The sequence below is a fragment of the Typopeltis vanoorti genome, chromosome 23, assembly GCF_054136105.1.
Source record: "Typopeltis vanoorti isolate ZY-2024b chromosome 23, IOZ_Tvanoo_1.0, whole genome shotgun sequence".
Taxonomy (NCBI): Eukaryota; Metazoa; Arthropoda; class Arachnida; order Uropygi; family Thelyphonidae; genus Typopeltis; species Typopeltis vanoorti.
In genome coordinates this window covers 28,355,628-28,373,251 of record NC_143571.1, presented here as the reverse complement: position 1 = coordinate 28,373,251, position 17,624 = coordinate 28,355,628, and the positions used below count along the sequence as shown (strand labels likewise).

Here is a 17,624-nt window from a genome sequence, read left to right as displayed (position 1 = left end):
TTACTTGTGCTATAGTTCTTCCATTCAGAAATCAGCTGAAGTTTGTCTACGTTTCTGCCTATTTTCATACAGATTCTTATGACAAATTTGTTACAGCTATTATGCAATTTAGTGAAAAAATCCTGAAAACTTGCACTGCATGTATTTAGGAGTACATCACCTGCATAAAGCAAAGAGCCAAGTTTGACATCTCCAATTCTAATATCAGGTCTATTGCCACTTTCTTTCATAATGATAAATAAGAGTGGAGATAGTATGCATCCTTATTTTATCCCTGATTTTATATCAAATCATCATCCTGTATTTCCTTCAATTTAAAGTGCTGATTGACCACTTGAATATAGACTATGCCTTGCTCTGAATAATGTTCCCTCTATCACACATAATTGTAGTGTTTTGAAAAGTTTTTCTATGGGCACCTTGACATACATCTTTCCCAAACTACAAATCATCAAATGAACAGTTCATCAAAAAATGAATGAGACGTCAAGTGAAGTGTATTTATCAAAAGAACTGCAGTTTTTAATGGATTAACTTGTGATGTAATTGAAGCTTAGCATGAAATTCCCTTGTATGTTAGGTACATGAGTGTGACAATTTTTTTTTTTTTTTTTTGAGGGATTTCTTTCAGTCAGTATGTGCCTTTCATGTATTTTGTGTGTTTTACACAATCTGGAAAAGATTATGTAAAAAATCTTTATTATTATTCCCCCTAATCCTCCTCTTTCCCTAATTGAATGGCTGGTGGGATAGCAATGCTACTTTACTAAGGAATAATTAGAGAACAAGATGGTTTCCCATTGTCTTCGTTATCTAGTAAGTGTTTTATATCCATAGATATGAGTGTTCATGGGGACTGGTTTGCGGGATGAAACACCTGAGTTTTCAGAAGTAAAATGCCATCTCTATACAAGACTCGATAACTCACCTGCAGTTGAAGAGGAGTGATAAAAATTCTTCACTTCATGCACAGGATTCAAACTCAAGTCTTTCTAACTAAAGGGCTTTGTTTATACCGACTGAACTAAAGAGGCTCCACTATTATTAGTAGTAATAGTAGTATTAATATGGTGACGTCGCCCCCCCTCACACACACACACACACACACACACACACACACACACACACACACACACACCAGTTATATAGGATGAATTTTACTCTTATTTGGTATTTGAACTTTTTTTTTTTACAAAAATTTGAAACTGTTTCAGTTCAACTATATTCGGGGCTACAAAGGGATAACATGTCAACATTTTATACTGAAAAAAAAAAAAAAAAAAAAAAAAAAAACACTGACTTAGTGGAATATGTGTAAATGTCAGTACTTGTAAAATGCATAAGTCTGTGTGGTTTAGTTTTAGTCCCAACCGGATCACTTTTATTAGAAAATTTTGGTAAAGAAGTTTTGAAATGATAATAATTCTGCTCTAGCTAGATGAAAATTAATAACATTTTATAGTTAAAACTATATTAAAATTTGTCAGTTTTGATTTCAATCTGATCATTGTTGTGAAAAAATTAGGTAGAATAAATTTTTTTTGTCTAGACATAAATCACTATCTACACAAATAAATGCGTAGATAGTGATTTATGTCGCTACTTCATAGAGACAATGAAGTAGCGAGTACACTTACAGAATAATGTGGTAAAAAACAACAAAATAATTATAACGTCTCAATGACCACCTACATATGTTGTCTATATCATGGGTGACATTAAGTATTCTTACAGAACAGTTTAAAACAACAATTTTCAAGAAAATTAATCTTTCGATGAATTATGAAAGAATTTGTCGAAGAATTATTTTTTTCAATCAATTGCATTTGCAATGAATTGTTGTTTGACAAATTGTTTATTCGATAAATTGCCTTTTTTTATGAATTGCAATTTGTTAAATTGTTGTTCGATTAATTGTTTATTCGATATCATTTGATGAATTGCTATTCAGTAAAATGGTTTTTGATGAACAGTTGTTGATGAATTTTCATGGAACCCCAGAGAATGGTGTGCCTGTCACTTGCCTTATGGATCATCACAGATGTAGTTTTAGTGTTGTTTACGGTGCATGAACAGACCTACCTGTCTGTCCACATAGGCTAAGCTGCCAACACAAGGAAGGTTATACACTTCATGATGTGAAAGAGGATGAAGCTGATCCTTTAGAAAATGGATGACAGCAGTTAGCTGAATGTGTACAGTTCGAAGGTGGAATGGAAATTATATTTGTGAAGAACTTCAGCTATCTTTTCAGATATATAAGGGATGACAATAGTTTTATTGCAACTTGTGTGCTGGTTGCAGAGAACTTAGTGGACATGCAGTATGTTGTGCATTTTACACTGGCCATTCATTTGGCCCCTAAGGATGAGTATTTTCCTTCATTTCTAAGTGTTTTCAGCAGCCTCCAGGATTTTGCAACCGCTTTGTGATATTCTTACAAGTCTCTGCATGACTTGTTAAGCTACTTTTACAAGCATGTAGTTTCCTGCATTTTTTTCATATTCTCTAAGGGTATCTGCTTATTTATTTGAAGAAAACTTACAATATGATTTCTTCTTTTCAATTTGGTATCAGAAATTAATTTTTTTTCTTGTTTTTAAATGAAAATCACGAACACACACATATACATGCATACTTTCTCTTTTATAAGTATTCAACATATCACAAAACTACCAGGATTACAAAAAATGTCACAAAACTAGATCACTATAAACTGACGTGGCCTTAGAGCAAGGCATACAGACAATTCAAATAACAATAATTCTTATATTAAGAATTAAGTTGATTAAGATCTTTCTAAATCCTTATGTGAAAGGAACCAAAAGTACTTGTACCAAAATGTACTTCCATGTTTTAGAGCATGTAACAAATTCCAATTACAAACTCTTTGTTTGGCAAAATCACTGTTAGTGTTTTTAATAATACATATATGCAGAAACTTACTGGCAAAATGGTTTGTCTATCAATTTCACGACGAAACAGAAAAGAAGTATGTATTATATTGGCAGCTCGAGCTGACTGACTTTTTGTTGGATGAACAAGAAGAGCATCCTAAAAAGGGAAAAAAAGAAGTATATAGTATGCTTATGCCCATAAAATCATATAAAATATGTAAAACAGCTGCATTTAAATTAAAATTATATCATGAAATGAAATAATGATGCTTCACGTCATAATTTGTCTTGTAGTCAATAAGCCCAATTATAATTGAGAGGGGGGGGCTGTTAACTGCAGTATATGAATATGAAACTTGAATATTAATATAGATTATGACCTATCAATAACATGCAATTAAGACTTCCATTAATAAAAGTGACTATGATTAAACATCAACAAATTATAAATAATGTTCTTTAGAATATGCCAGAGCATTTCAAACTAGTTTCTTCACATTTAGTACATGTTAGAAGAGCCTTAGTGGTGGTGAAGTACTGCACCACTGTTGCATGATTCAGCATTCATTACAGAAAATCATCGAGTAGTAGTTTTGGCTTTTACATTAAGCTAGCCATCTAGAGTACAGTATATACATGTATATACAAATGGCCACAAGTTTAACTATAATTCATCAGAGAATACTACAGCATTATTACTAGTTTTTCCAACGATTGAGTCTTGTCTCACCTCTGGCAGGAAAAAAAAAAAAAATTATATATATATATATATATATATTAGCTGGGGTAAGTGACCAAGTGACACTCAAAGCTAAACCACCAAAAAGCCTATCAAAAAAAAGAATTTGAAGCTCTGCAAGAAATTAATAACAAAAACAAAATAGTAATTACCAAAGTGGATAAGGTAATTGCCAATGTAGTTTTAAACCAATCAGATTACTCAGGTAAGCTTGCCTCCTTACTCCTAGATCGCTCTACCTACCTCTCTATAGACTATGATCCCACCAGCACACAAATCAGAACACTCCATAGGCTTCTTAAAAAGGTTGCCTCTTGGCCTTTAGAAGTTAGAGACTAAAGCCTTATAATTCTAGACCACCACCACCACCACCCTGCCCAGATATATGGACTACCAAAAATCCATAAATAAAATGTGCCATTACACCCATTGTGGATGGCACTGATTTACTCACATACAAATTAGCCAAAGTGTGCACATAACATACTGGCAACACACTTTCACACAAAAAACTCAGCCCACTTTAAAGCCAGTACTCCAACACAGACATAATGGGCTGTTTTGATATCTTCTCCAAATTCACTAATGTTCCACTCAAAGACACCTCAGATCTCAAGCCATATTTCCTCCCAATATGTCATCCCTACTGCAGTTCAAAATGAACTCTGGCTATTTCATTTTGCAAAGAAAATTCTACAAATGGATAGAGAGGAGAGCCATGAGTTCTTCACTTTCTCAACCCCTGGCTATGCTACGTGGATGATGTGTTCTCCATTTGACAGCATGGCCTGGATACACTCCACAATTTCTTAACACACCTAAACAATCAACACCCCAGGATCCAGTTTACCTTGGAAAACAACAACAGTTTCCCATGCCTATACACTCTGCTTACGTGCCAGCCTGATGGATCTCTGGCATTCTCCTTTTACAGAAAACCCAGACATACAAGTAGATACACTCTCACCAGCAGTCACACCACCACCACCTCCACTCGTAATAATATAGGATTATAAAAACTCTATATAACAGGGCAAAATTAATGAATTCTGATAACAGTACCCTAACTACTGAACTTGACCACATTCTTAACATTGACCATAATTTTTGGGGATTATCCCCAAAAATTATTAAAACCCTGTAACTGCAACTCCCATCCTCTCCCACTTGAGGGGAGAGATTACTCAAGATCTATCACCATTCCATATATCAGGGGCATATCCAATAAATTAACAAAAATCCTAAGGAAATACTACCTTACAACCACTTACAGACTATATAAAAAATTGGCATCCCTCATCCGCTTCACAAAAGACCAGCTACATTCCCTAGGCCTACTAGGTTCCTTGCTGTTGCAAACTGTCCTACTGTGGCCAAACAGACAGGACAGCCAGTATCAGAATTTCTGAACACAAAGACTACATCCAGTTCCACCATTACAGCCACTCAGAAGTCTTGCTGACAATACATTGGACACCCACCACAGAATACACTGGGAGAAGATTACTCTATTACACCGCAGCAAATATAAATATGAAAGGCTATTCCTTGAATCGGCCCCAGCCCTGAAAAACTTTCCAAACCTCAACAAATTTGGTGCATGAGATGCAGGGGCAGTCTCATGCATGAGACTGCACCAAATTTGGGAAGCACTCATTCTCAATTTTCAGCCCAACAATCAAGCCCATTAGGTGGTGCCATTTAGGCCAACTTTGCCTACATGCACATATCATTGTTGTTTCTGTGATCCCTGATGATGGCAATGTAACACAGCTGAAATATATGAAAGTATTAATTAAAGTTATCATAATTAATATTTTAGTATACATTGTTATTTTCTGAAAAATAATAGTTATGAGTAACCAACATATAAGCTTATCTACTATAACCCAAGTTCTTCATTCTCTTCAATTCCATAATCTTCATTCTCTTTGGACTTTCCCGCTTTTGCAATATATCCTCTGAACATCAACTCCGTCCACCATCACTTCAAATCCTTATCCTCATTAACTTCCTCCTGTCTAGTACTCAATATAATACACTGTATGTATTCTTTTCATCCCAACATGCATGACCATACACTTTGCCATATTAAGCTGACAACCATTATCTTTGGCCACAATGCAGATTTATTTAAATTATCCTCAGAAACTACTGCCCTTCCCAGTTCTGCATAATCAGCAAAATCTCTCCAACTGTTCCCTATATCATTAACATGCAAGTAAACAACAGTGGCACTCCTCTCCCCAGTCATCTTCATTCTCTTGAATTCTACTACCCTGTACAGTACTCTCTGACCATTCTTATTTATTTCAACTTTTATTATGTGGATGTAAGTAGGGTCCACACTTATTTCCAGTAAGGCACTGATGACTGCATTGTGTTCTATGGTATCAAATACTTTTTTAAAATCAATAAAGAGGAAGCATAGAGGGATTTAGTATTCTCTGCATTTTTCTGTTAGTTATGAAATGACCTGGATATGATCTATTATGGAGAAGCCTCTTCTGAATCCTGCCTGCTGTCTACTGGAGTTGTCTTCAAGAGTGTTTTGGATTCTGTTCAGTATTATCTGTTCATGATTTTATATATGTGAGAGAGTAGACAGATTGGACATTAACAAAAGAAATTAACAAAAATCAGACCACACAAATAACTATTTGATCAACCTATAAATATAGATATAAAGAGAGGGTCTGCCAAGGCAATGTGATCTCCCCAAATCTATTTACTAGCACTTTAGAATACATTCTGAAAAAAAATAGACCTAAACGGAGGAATAAGCATAGATGGTGAAAAACTACAAATCCTTAGGTTTGCCAATGATCTAGTACTGATATCCCACAACCCAAAAGACCTAGAAGAAATGGGTGAAAAAATATACACAAACAGCAGCAAGATAGGCTTAGAAATGAATCTAGAAAGAACAAAATGGATCAAAAACATCTACACAAGTGACAGTCACCTATGTATTAATAACATCCCTATAGAACAAGTTGACTCCTACAATTACTTAGAACAAAAATAAAAATGAATAATGATTTATCTGAAGAACTATCAAAAAGAAAAAAAGCTGCATGGCCATCATTCAATAGACTAAAAGAAACACTTACTGATCCAAATCTTGACATCTTTGTGAAGGCAAAACTATTTAATAGTGACATTCCTCCATCACTCCCATATGGATCAGAAACATGGAACACAACAAGAAAAGAAGAAGAGACTCTCAGAGTAACTCAGCGTGCAATAGAACGTAGGATTTGTAACATCAGCAAAATGGAACATGTTAGAAACACGGAACTAAGAAAGAGATCAGGCATAAAAGATGTGGTAACTGCAGTATATGAAAGCAAGATGAGATGGGCAAGTCACATAGCCAGACACAGGGACATATACAATACTCAACTGGCAACCAAGAATAAAGAGAAAACCAGAAAGGCCACCTACAAGATGGGAAGATCCACTAGTGAAATATATGGGTATAACATGGAAGAGAGAGGCTGAAGATCTGATCCATTATGAAGAAGCCTCTTCTGAATCCTGCCTGCTCTCTATTGGAGTTGTCTTCAAGAGTGTTTTGGATTCTGTTCAGTATTACTCTGTTCATGATTTTATATATGTGAGAGAGTAGACAGATTGGACAATAGTTTTTTTTATGTCTTCCTTGTTCCCTTTTTTGAATAGAAGTATGGTTTTTGAGGTCTTCCATTCCTCTGGAATGTTTCTTTCTTTGAAGTACCATGTGAATCAGGCAGACAAGGATTTGAAAATAATTGGTCCACCTTGTTGGATTTCTTCAGCCTTAACATGATCAAGTCCCGAGGCTTTACCTTTACTAATTTTCTTAAGGGCATGTTCTATTTCTTCTGGAAGTACATCTGGTATATTGCTTGATTTTGGAATGATAGGTTCTGAGACTTGGCACTTAGTTGCATAAAGATCATTATAAAAATTCTGCACAATTTCTTCTTTTTTCTATTAGTATGATTTTCTCCATTTTGATACTGTAAAGAAGATAGAATTGACTGTTTAAAATTTGAGTCTTTCTCTATTTTTTTCAGGTTGGTTTTTGCCTGCACTGCTTTGCTTAGCTTTTGTATCCTGAAAGCTTTGTAGTCTTCTGGAATTCTTTTCCTTAGTACTTACAGATAATTTTGTATTCTAGAAAATTTCCTTCAGATTTCTTCAGTTCTTTTCTCTTTTTCAGTAGTTTTATAGTTTGAGATGAGAGCCATTCTCTTTTCTTTTGTTTCACAGGAATTTCTAATTTTTTCTTGCACTCGTTGAATTTATTAATAAAGTAATATAGTCATCATTTATATAACAGTTCTCAATAGTCCATTCGGTCTCTTCTATATACTTCCTGAACTTGTGGCAGTCTATTTGTTTGGTTGTCTTTTGTGGTTTGATGCTGCCCTAATATGTTGTTCTTTTTTGTGGTCTATTCTTATAATGGCTCTGATAAGTGTGGTTAGAATCTATGTTGAAGTATGTTTCGTCTGTTGTACCAACATTTTGTATCTGTCTCTTACAGTAATGAAAAAATTCTTTAACATTTCCTTCAGTCTGCTTAGCTAACTTCCTCTTAATCTAATTTAGCCTTCTTTACATGCAAGTCACTATTCTTACCTGTGCTCTGTATTGCTTATGAGCATACTAATCATCTATTTTTAATTTTCAAGCTCCTGCTTTATGATGCTACTAATTCATTTAACTCCAATTAACAACTAAAATATTTATTTACAGGCAGCCTCAGATCATGTTTTGTAGCTCAAAGCTGATTACAAACAAGTGACAGACTTACATTCAGATTGGATATGGTGTGTACTGGCCTCCTACAAACAGTATATAGAAAATACAATACCCTCACATTCCAACCTTATATGATGTCTGTCCTCAAACCCTCCATTCCAACTATTTCCCATTCACTACTGACATTCTTCTCTTGAAGCTACACAAACTTACCATTGCTATGCTAAGCTACCTCCTAAGTTTGTAAATCACCAGCTCTGTAAATCCACATATGCTCACTTCCAGAGGGTGGGAGGCCACGTGTAAGGCTAAGGACTTACTGGATAGATTATATACCCAAAACCTTGGGTGGACACGTTTGGGAGTCCCACCAGAACACCTGAGCTTGGTGGCAGAGGATTATGACCATTGGAAGTTCCTCTTACAGTTGCTGCCCCCCCACAACCCAATTAGGAAAGGTGGGCCTTGAAGATGAAGAAAAATGACTGGCTATCAAAGATATCGGAGAGAGTCTGATTATAATCACACATCATTAAGGATTTTTTTTAAATAATATAATTAATTAATTGTATTATTAGGTATTTTATTTGGTCACTGGTTGACCAAATAAAACAGTTATGCTGCAGTTCACTGTGGTGTGTCCTGATGTAGCTCGTGTTCTAGCATAGATCTAGCATGTTCTGTTAAAAAAAAAAAAAAAAAAAAAAGATCGAACTTTTGCAATGAAGACTTTATTGCTCACTTTACAACATTTTAAAAACTGTCCCTTTCAAAGTAGTCTCCCTCTACTGGCAATACACCATTCCCAACGTTTCTTCCATTGTTGGAATGCTTCCTGGAATGCACTTTCTGTGATGGTGCACAATTCTCTTATTGCATTTTCCTGAATCTCCTCTACGGTTTAGAAACGATGTCCATTCAAAGTGGTTTTAAGTTTGGGAAACAGAAAAAAGTTTGCTGGGACTAAGTCCAGAGAATAGGGTGGATGGGGCACAACAGATGTCTGATGTTTTCTCATATAACTGTAGATGAGGAGCAATGTGTGAGCAGGTGCATCATCGTGTTTATCAGTTTAAAATCATCCTCTTATAATCATTCTTTCTTCTACTAGTAATATATTGAAAGAACACCGATTTCTTTCTTGGCATGACTGACTGATACATACTCATAATGCATTGTTGCTTTCCTTGCAAACCAACCTTGCTTTCCTTCCCTGTTCTTTATACTCCTTATGTAACTATAATCTCTCACATTCAAATCTTCCTATAAGGCACAACATCTCTCTCTCTCTCTCTCTCTCTAATCCTCACAGTTCTTCTCAAAATTTTGCATTTTCAGTAAACAACTGCCGAACTCCATTTAAACCACTTGCAATATTTTAACATACAAGTTAACAGCATGGGTTCATAACAGATCCCCTGGTCCACATTTGTGATAATCCTCTTCCTATCTTTCAGGATATTGCTTTTCCATATGCAATTTGATGATACCTATCAGACATAATAATGAATTGCAGCCTATTCATAATGATAACCAAATCATCAAGCTGATATTTTAATCATCCTATTCATTCTCTTTAACACATAAAAATCAGTTTAAAATCTTAAATATTTATACTGGAGATCAAGAATAAGGGTAAGCAGCAAAATATAGTAATACATTTTTTTTCAAAATGTTTTAGATATTATTTTAGAATAAAAAATAAAAAAATCTGCTATATCTTGGAAGAAAATAATCTCTTACTATTCCATAGAAGTTACTGTTAACCATAAGAGATGATCTACCTCGTAAGTAAACATATTCCTCCCACCAATCAGATACCTAGGTTAATAAAACTTAATGTCAGTCACCATAGCATCGACCATAAAAATTTTTATTAAAGAACTTTATCTATGAATTAAGTTATATAAAGTAAATTATTTACATTAAAATATGCAAAATTTATACTAAAACAAAGTAAATTAAATTTTAGAAAATGTACCCCTTCAAATCTTGCACAACTTGCCTCACAATGGCAGATGGATGACACTCGAAGGAATAAGTTGGAAGTGTGTGTGTGTATAAACACAAAAACACACAAAATGCCTTTTTTTTTTTTTTTTTTTTTTTAACAGTACGTAATGGCACACTGATACCTTTATTAACAGTTACACAAGACATGGATGTGGTAATGTTTTAGTAAACTATTCCTGTTAGAAACGAATCCATACCAGCACCTATTGTCTTCAAAAATAAAGCAAAAATATATATACATACACACATATGCACTTATATGTTCTAGCAGGACCATCCAACAAATGAAGGCTGTCCCATATACAGCTAAAGCTTATATGCAGACAGTAGAGATAAGTAATTACTTGTACATTTTGAAAAATTATGGAGACAACTACCATGTTTGAGTAAAACTATAGTTTAATATAACCAAACTCCACACTCGACGTTTCGACCTTTATATCAAGGTCATCTTCTGGAGCATATACACTATATACATAGAAACAATCTACATGGTTTGTTAAGAGTTAGTGACCAACTGTTACAACAATAATTGGCCTGACCTCTGGTGAAAAAAAAAAAAAACCTTACTACATCAACGCTAGAGTCCTATTATTAATATTATCTATTGGTTGTAAAATTACATTGGGAGCAACAACAAGTCTATATATATATATATATATATATATATATGTATGTGTGTGTGTGTGTGTGTGTGTGTGTGTGTGTGTGTGTGTGTGTGTGTGTGTGTGTAGAAAGTATTTTACCTTGGGTATAATAAATGTAAAAGATACCAAGCTATTTTAAACCTGGTTTTACTCCATTTCCCAAGTAAGCAAACAGACAAACAAGTCAAGTTTGCGCCTGTAAGTGTTGCAAGTCTAGCTGATCCTGCACGTAGTGCAAGACCAAGGCAACTCATGGTAAAAGTAGAATAAGCTCTGATCACTAATCTTAATATTTACCCTTAATGCAAAGCACATCTCCTGGAGGAGATGTATGATACTTTGTATTAAAGGCAAGGGGTCACTACCCAGACCGGTTTTGACCTTTATTGAGGTCTCATCAGTGGGAGCCAGGCTAGAAATACCAAGATTTGGTATTTCTAACCCTTCAACACCTTATGGTAACTTGTTCTGGTAAAATAGTTATAAGCTCTGTATTACTAAAATCTTGGTATTTCTAGCCTGGCTCCCACTGATGAGACCTCAATAAAGGTCGAAACCAGTCTGGATAATGGCCCCTTGACTTTAATACAAAGCATCATACGTCTCCTCCAGGAGATGTGCTTTGCATTAAGGGTAAATATTAAGATTAGTGATCAGAGCTTATTCTATTTTTACCATGAGTTGCCTTGGTCTTGGACTACATGCAGGATCAGCTAGACTTGCAACACTTGCAGGTGCAAACTTGACTTGTTTGTCTGTTTGCTTACTTGGGAAATGGAGTAAAACCAGGTTTAAAATAGCTTGGTATCTTTAACATATATATATATATTAAGATTAGTGATCAGAGCTTATTCTATTTTTACCATGAGTTGCCTTGGTCTTCCACTACGTGCAGGATCAGCTAGACTTACAACACTTACAAGTGCAAACTTGACTTGTTTGTCTGTTTGCTTACTTGGGAAATGGAGTAAAACCAGGTTTAAAATAGCTTGGTATCTTTAACACACACATATATATATATATATAAATATATATATGCATAATATTATACATATATGTATGTATATAGTATATATGCTCCAGAAGATGACCTTGTTATAAAGGTCGAAACTGCGAGTGTGGATTTTGGTTATATTAAACTCAAGTTTTACTCAAACATGGTAGTTGTCTCCATAACTTTCCAAAATGTATTCAGATCACCGTGTAAGCCTAAAAGAAAGGAGTAATTACTTGTCTTTAACTAATCACCACACAGACATGGAGGAAGTCTTACATAAGGTTGGCCCATACCAGCACTGTGTTAGCATATCTGCTCTCAAGCCAAAACCGTGGACGTAGATGTTTGTGATTGTCTGTGAAAATACTAGTGGTGGTGGGCAGTAGATGGCATTGGTGTAACCAATGCAGTTCAGCATAGTTGGTGGATTGAGTGGTGGAGACAGAGTTGTAGACTAGGTGCCCACCCTCCATGAGTCTTTGGACTCCTTTGAGGTGTCACGTGATAATGATATAATTTGCCATCTTCACTAAAAACTGTGCCTAAATAGCTGAAATATTTTATTTCTTGTTCTATAGGATCTCCATTCAGAATGCAGCTGAAGTTTTCTAAGCTCCTGCCTATTTTCATAGTTTTGATCTTTTTATTGCTGATTTTCATGCCAAATTTGTTACAGCTGTTATTCACTTTAGTTAGAAATCCTGAAGACTTGCACTAGATGTGTTTATGCAGAGGATATGGTCAACCATATTATCTGCATAAACCAAAGAACTAAGTTTGACATTTCCAATTCTAATATCAGGTCTAATGCCACTTTCTTTCATAATGTGATCCATATGGATGATAAATAAGAGTGGAGATAATGTGCATCCCTGTCTCATTCATAAATTTTACATCAAATCATCTTCATGTATTTCTTTCAATTCTAACTCCTGACTGACAACTTAAATATAGACCATGTACTGCTATGTATAATGTTCCATTTACACCATATAATTGTAGTGTTTTGAAAAACTTTTCTTTGGGCACCTTTTCAGTCATAAGCCTTTCTGAGATCTACAAAATTTAAGTAGAGATCCTTGTCCTATTCCCATGATTTATCAACTATTTCTCGTAAAGTGAAAATCTGATCCTGACAATGTCTATTTGGCCTGAATGCAGCTTGTTTTTCTCCCAGTTACTCTTCCACAATCACTTGGCCTAATATAAGACCAATGTTAAAAGTTATGTCAAAGCTAACTCCATGGAGCATTTCTCAAAACATGTGGTGATACATTACCAAGCTCTACAGCCTTATTTACATCATTACTCAATTCTCTAAACCTATTGCTCACTCACCATCAGTCACTCCTTCTCCCTTCTCCCACTGAACTCAAACTCTGCATGATATCACATTCACAAGGATAAAATACATTTATGAATTCTTATTTTACATCTCAATTATATTCTCAATTCTGCAGTGGTTACCTCAGTTATATTCTCTGGGGTGGTTCTAACATTTTTGTCAAACATCATTCAATAATCATCCTTTCTTCTACTGCCCACATATCAAAAGAATTCCCTAGGAATTTTTTTTTTAATTAATTAGCTAATTGCCTCTCATATTGCACTTTTGGTACCCTTACCAACCAACTCACTTTCCTCGCCTTGCGCCAATGATTATTATCACTGCCTCCATAACACCTTCTTCCAGATGACATGCCTAACCTCTTCATTCACCAATTTCATATTCACCTTTTAGTTTTGAGGGAAACTTGTGCCATAGTATTATAAATTATCTACACATAAACACAAGGAAAAGTATTATTTATAAGAATTCTGAGGAAATATGATTTAGTAGCTACTTATATTCCCATCTATCCGTGCTTTGATATCACATTCACAAGGATGTGTAAATCCATCATGTAAAGATAAACTCTCAACTATGTCTCTTTCTGGTGTATATCAAGTTCCATGTGTCTGCTAGCTTTCCTACTTTGGACAAACCAGACATTCAATAGAAAAAAGAATACAAGAACATCAATCTTATATTCTTCACAACAAATCCAATAAGGCTGGATTGGCACAACACGGAATAGAGGCAGCCCACAACATTCTCTGGTCTAAAACTAGCCTTCTACATGTATGTCAGTATAAATTTGAATGCCTATTTAAAGAGAGTACTGAGGCCTTACTTCACCGCCCTAACTCGAATCGGAATGACAGCACTGCCTATCCTTGTCAAAAATATGGGAAAGTTTGATCCAAATAACACGCATTAATTTAAGGCCAATAATGATATTTACAAAGACAGAAGGTCCTAAGAAACCATCTGGATATTACATCTATTTAATGATCTGTTTAGTATGATATAAATTAAAGGGTTTTTTTTTTGGATGATAATATAAATGATATAATTATTTATGCCAGGGCTGTCCAAAGCATTGCCCATGAGCCACATATGGCCCACCTGTGGGTTTTGATTTTCACAAACAAAAAAATAAAATAACAATTTGAATCGAATGTATATAGATATTTTAATTCTATCACTAAACGATAATCTTCATGTTGATAATTTTATTTGGTGTTTTTACATCACTATATACTCACATGTTTTTCAAATATTAGATGTATCAAAGAAGCATTCTTACATTGTTTTGTTCCAACACGCATGCTCCAAGCACTCAAGGAGAACGTGAGTACGCGATTAGTGTTGTTCATTTGTTCAACTTTTGAGGTTGTGTCGCTGCTGCTCACCAAATTACTAGATACGCATTGTGATGCAGCTCGGATAAATTTTTTTTTTTCTAATGCAGCTCTCAGATTACCTAAGGTTGAATAGCTCTGATTTATGCAATTTATTTTAAATTTTTATGATTAACCTTTTCTTCAGTGAAGCATAATGCTATTAGCGATTTAACATCATGCGGATCGTACTATTTTGAATAAATCAATTGTTTGCATGCTGCCTTGTAAAAAATCTTGTTCAGGCCACTGATGATAGTTTGTTAATTTCAAACTGAAATATTTGGCAGTATGTTTAATAAATAATACTTTTCATTGAATTTATGTGTAGATAATTTATAATTCACATGTACCTTATTTAACTTCCTCACCATTACAAGACATTCAGACAATGCTGCCTCTAAGGTAGATAATTCTTGCAGCACTGACCAGCTTTATGCTGCACACTTATTAAACAAAACACATATTTCAAAGTAAAATAGTTTATTAAACGCAAGCATTTTATATATCGTAAAAAATCAATATGAGTTGAAGAATAATAACAGAAATTTGCATACAAAATAACAGAATTAACTAATGTGTTACAACAGAATCCTTCTAAAGTCATATAGTTAGGATAAAGCACTATTGGCATGTGTAGGTAGCTCTGTGGAAGTGGCATTTGCTTTCTCAGCAGTGGCCTGAACAAGATTTTTTTTACAAGGCAGAATGCAAACAATTGATTTATTCAAAATAGTACGAGCCGCATGATGTTAAATGTTTTTTGTCCCATAAAATCAAGAAAATAGACCACAGACCCACACTATTTCAGACAATAGCATAATTGTTAGGAATCATGAGACGGTAGCATTTGTTTACCATTCTCTTCACTGGATGCTGCTCAAAATTCATGAGTCTTGGGTCAGATATCTCTGGTTAGCTAACAGTGGAGGTTAAACTGCCCATTCAATCTCAAAAAGTTAGGTAAGAATTAAAATTGCCATGCCTACTCACTATAAGGAAATAAAAGATAGTGGGGTGGGTGAAAGAGATTGAAATGTATAAAATGTATATAAATATCATAAAGAAATTCCTGATATGTATCCTCAGATGGTGTGTACATGTGTGTGTGCATGTAAAATATATATAAAAATGTATGAAAGTGTAAAATCAAAGTCTGTAAACAAGAACGAAACCTTCATTCAGTGACAAAACTGTGAAGAAAACATTGATTGATTCAGCCAGAGAGAGGCATGTGTGAAGTGATCTGCAAGGATAGAAAATACAGAACTCCTTAGTGGACTCAAGAAGTTAAAGCTGCAGTCAAGGAAAAGAAGAAAGCATATCAAAAGTTCCTGGCAAGTAAGTCAACTTGAGCTTTTAGAGAATACGGAGAAAACTGTATTCTCTGCAAACATCAGGAAGAGAGTGAAATATTCTGGAGGCTATTGAAAAAGCTCAGAAATGGAGGAAAGAGTACTTTAAAAGGGTAATTTTTTTTTTTTTCTTTCTTTGGCTGATTCCTCAGTAAGTATACCTCTAACATAGGAAAGCAGGTTTTTTCTCGCAGAAACTAGGGTTTTTTTTGTCCCATAAAATCAAGAAAATAGACCACAGACCCACACTATTTCAGACAATAGCATAATTGTTAGGAATCATGAGACGGTAGCATTTGTTTACCATTCTCTTCACTGGATGATATCATTAGAGATGATAAAGGTGACATGAAAAATTGAAGATAGCGATATTCTAGTGTCTGGAGTGATAACTTTGAAAGAAGGCCAAATTAAAAAAAAAAAAGCAGTGACAGTATGGCAGAAGAAAACACTCAACAGGAATGCTATCAGGAATATATTATTATTATATGGGCACCTCCATGGAGTCCTAAGACTCATTGCAGGGGACCAAACTATCCACACAATCTATCATGCCTCTTCTTGAACATATTAACAGATAAAGCATTCACAATTGACTCTGGCAACCCATTTCACTCATTCATAACTCTCCAAGTAAAAAATCTAGTCCTTACATCCCTATTAACCACACTTTTATTCACCTTCCAGGTATGATCCCTTGTTCTGATCTCTTTAGTCAAGTGCTGAAACATTTCCCCTGAGTCTATCTTATAAAACCCTTTAAGAAACTTAAATGTTTCTATCATATTCTCTCTTTTACTCTTATCAACCAACTTCTGCAATCCACACACCTTCAATCTATCCTCATAAGGAACATTCCACAGACCACTCACCATCTTGGTCACTCATCTCAGAATCTTCTCTACTGCTTCCTCATTCCCAAGAAACCCAGGAGACCAGACCTGAGCAGAGTAATCCAGTTGCATAACAACTTCCATATCTCTATTTGTTAGTGTGTTCTTCAACAGCCAAGTAATAAAGAGCTACTTGAGCAACCTTAGTCATATGGCTGATAAACTCCAACTCTGTCTACCAATATCCCTAAATCTCTAGCTTCATCTATTTCCTGGAATAAGGAGGTGGTACGATCAATGCAGTACACAAATTGTAATCTATTTATCCCAAAATGCATAACTTTACATTTCTCCACATTAAACTGATACCCATTATCTTTTGCCCATACTGAAAGCTTATTTAAATCATCTTGCAAGCTCTACACATTGTCTTGATTAACTACTGCTCACGTCATCAGCAAACAACTGAATATTTCCTATACCATTTAGCCAGCCTGGTTGGCTGAGTGGCTAGCATATCCACTCTCCAGCCAAGAAGCAGTGTGTTTGAATCCTGCCAAAGGCATGGATGTTTGCGATTGTCCCACTAACCAATTACCATATGTAATGCTGTGATCTGTGTCCTGATGCAGTATGACTCTTGATACCTCTGCACCATAAAAAATCA

At 34.9% G+C, this 17,624-nt stretch overlaps 1 protein-coding gene across 2 annotated transcripts in view; it reads right to left on the bottom strand.

Annotated features, from left to right (window-relative positions):
* whd (carnitine O-palmitoyltransferase whd) overlaps positions 1-17,624 on the bottom strand; it is a 297,210-nt gene that overhangs the window by 194,951 nt on the left and 84,635 nt on the right. For both annotated transcript variants that reach the window (XM_090412567.1, XM_090412568.1), the window contains exons 7-8: positions 10,132-10,209; positions 2,947-3,054 (exon numbers count right to left, since the gene is read on the bottom strand). In XM_090412567.1, the coding sequence (XP_090268693.1) occupies positions 2,947-3,054; positions 10,132-10,209 (186 nt within the window). The remainder of the gene's footprint in view (positions 1-2,946; positions 3,055-10,131; positions 10,210-17,624) is intronic.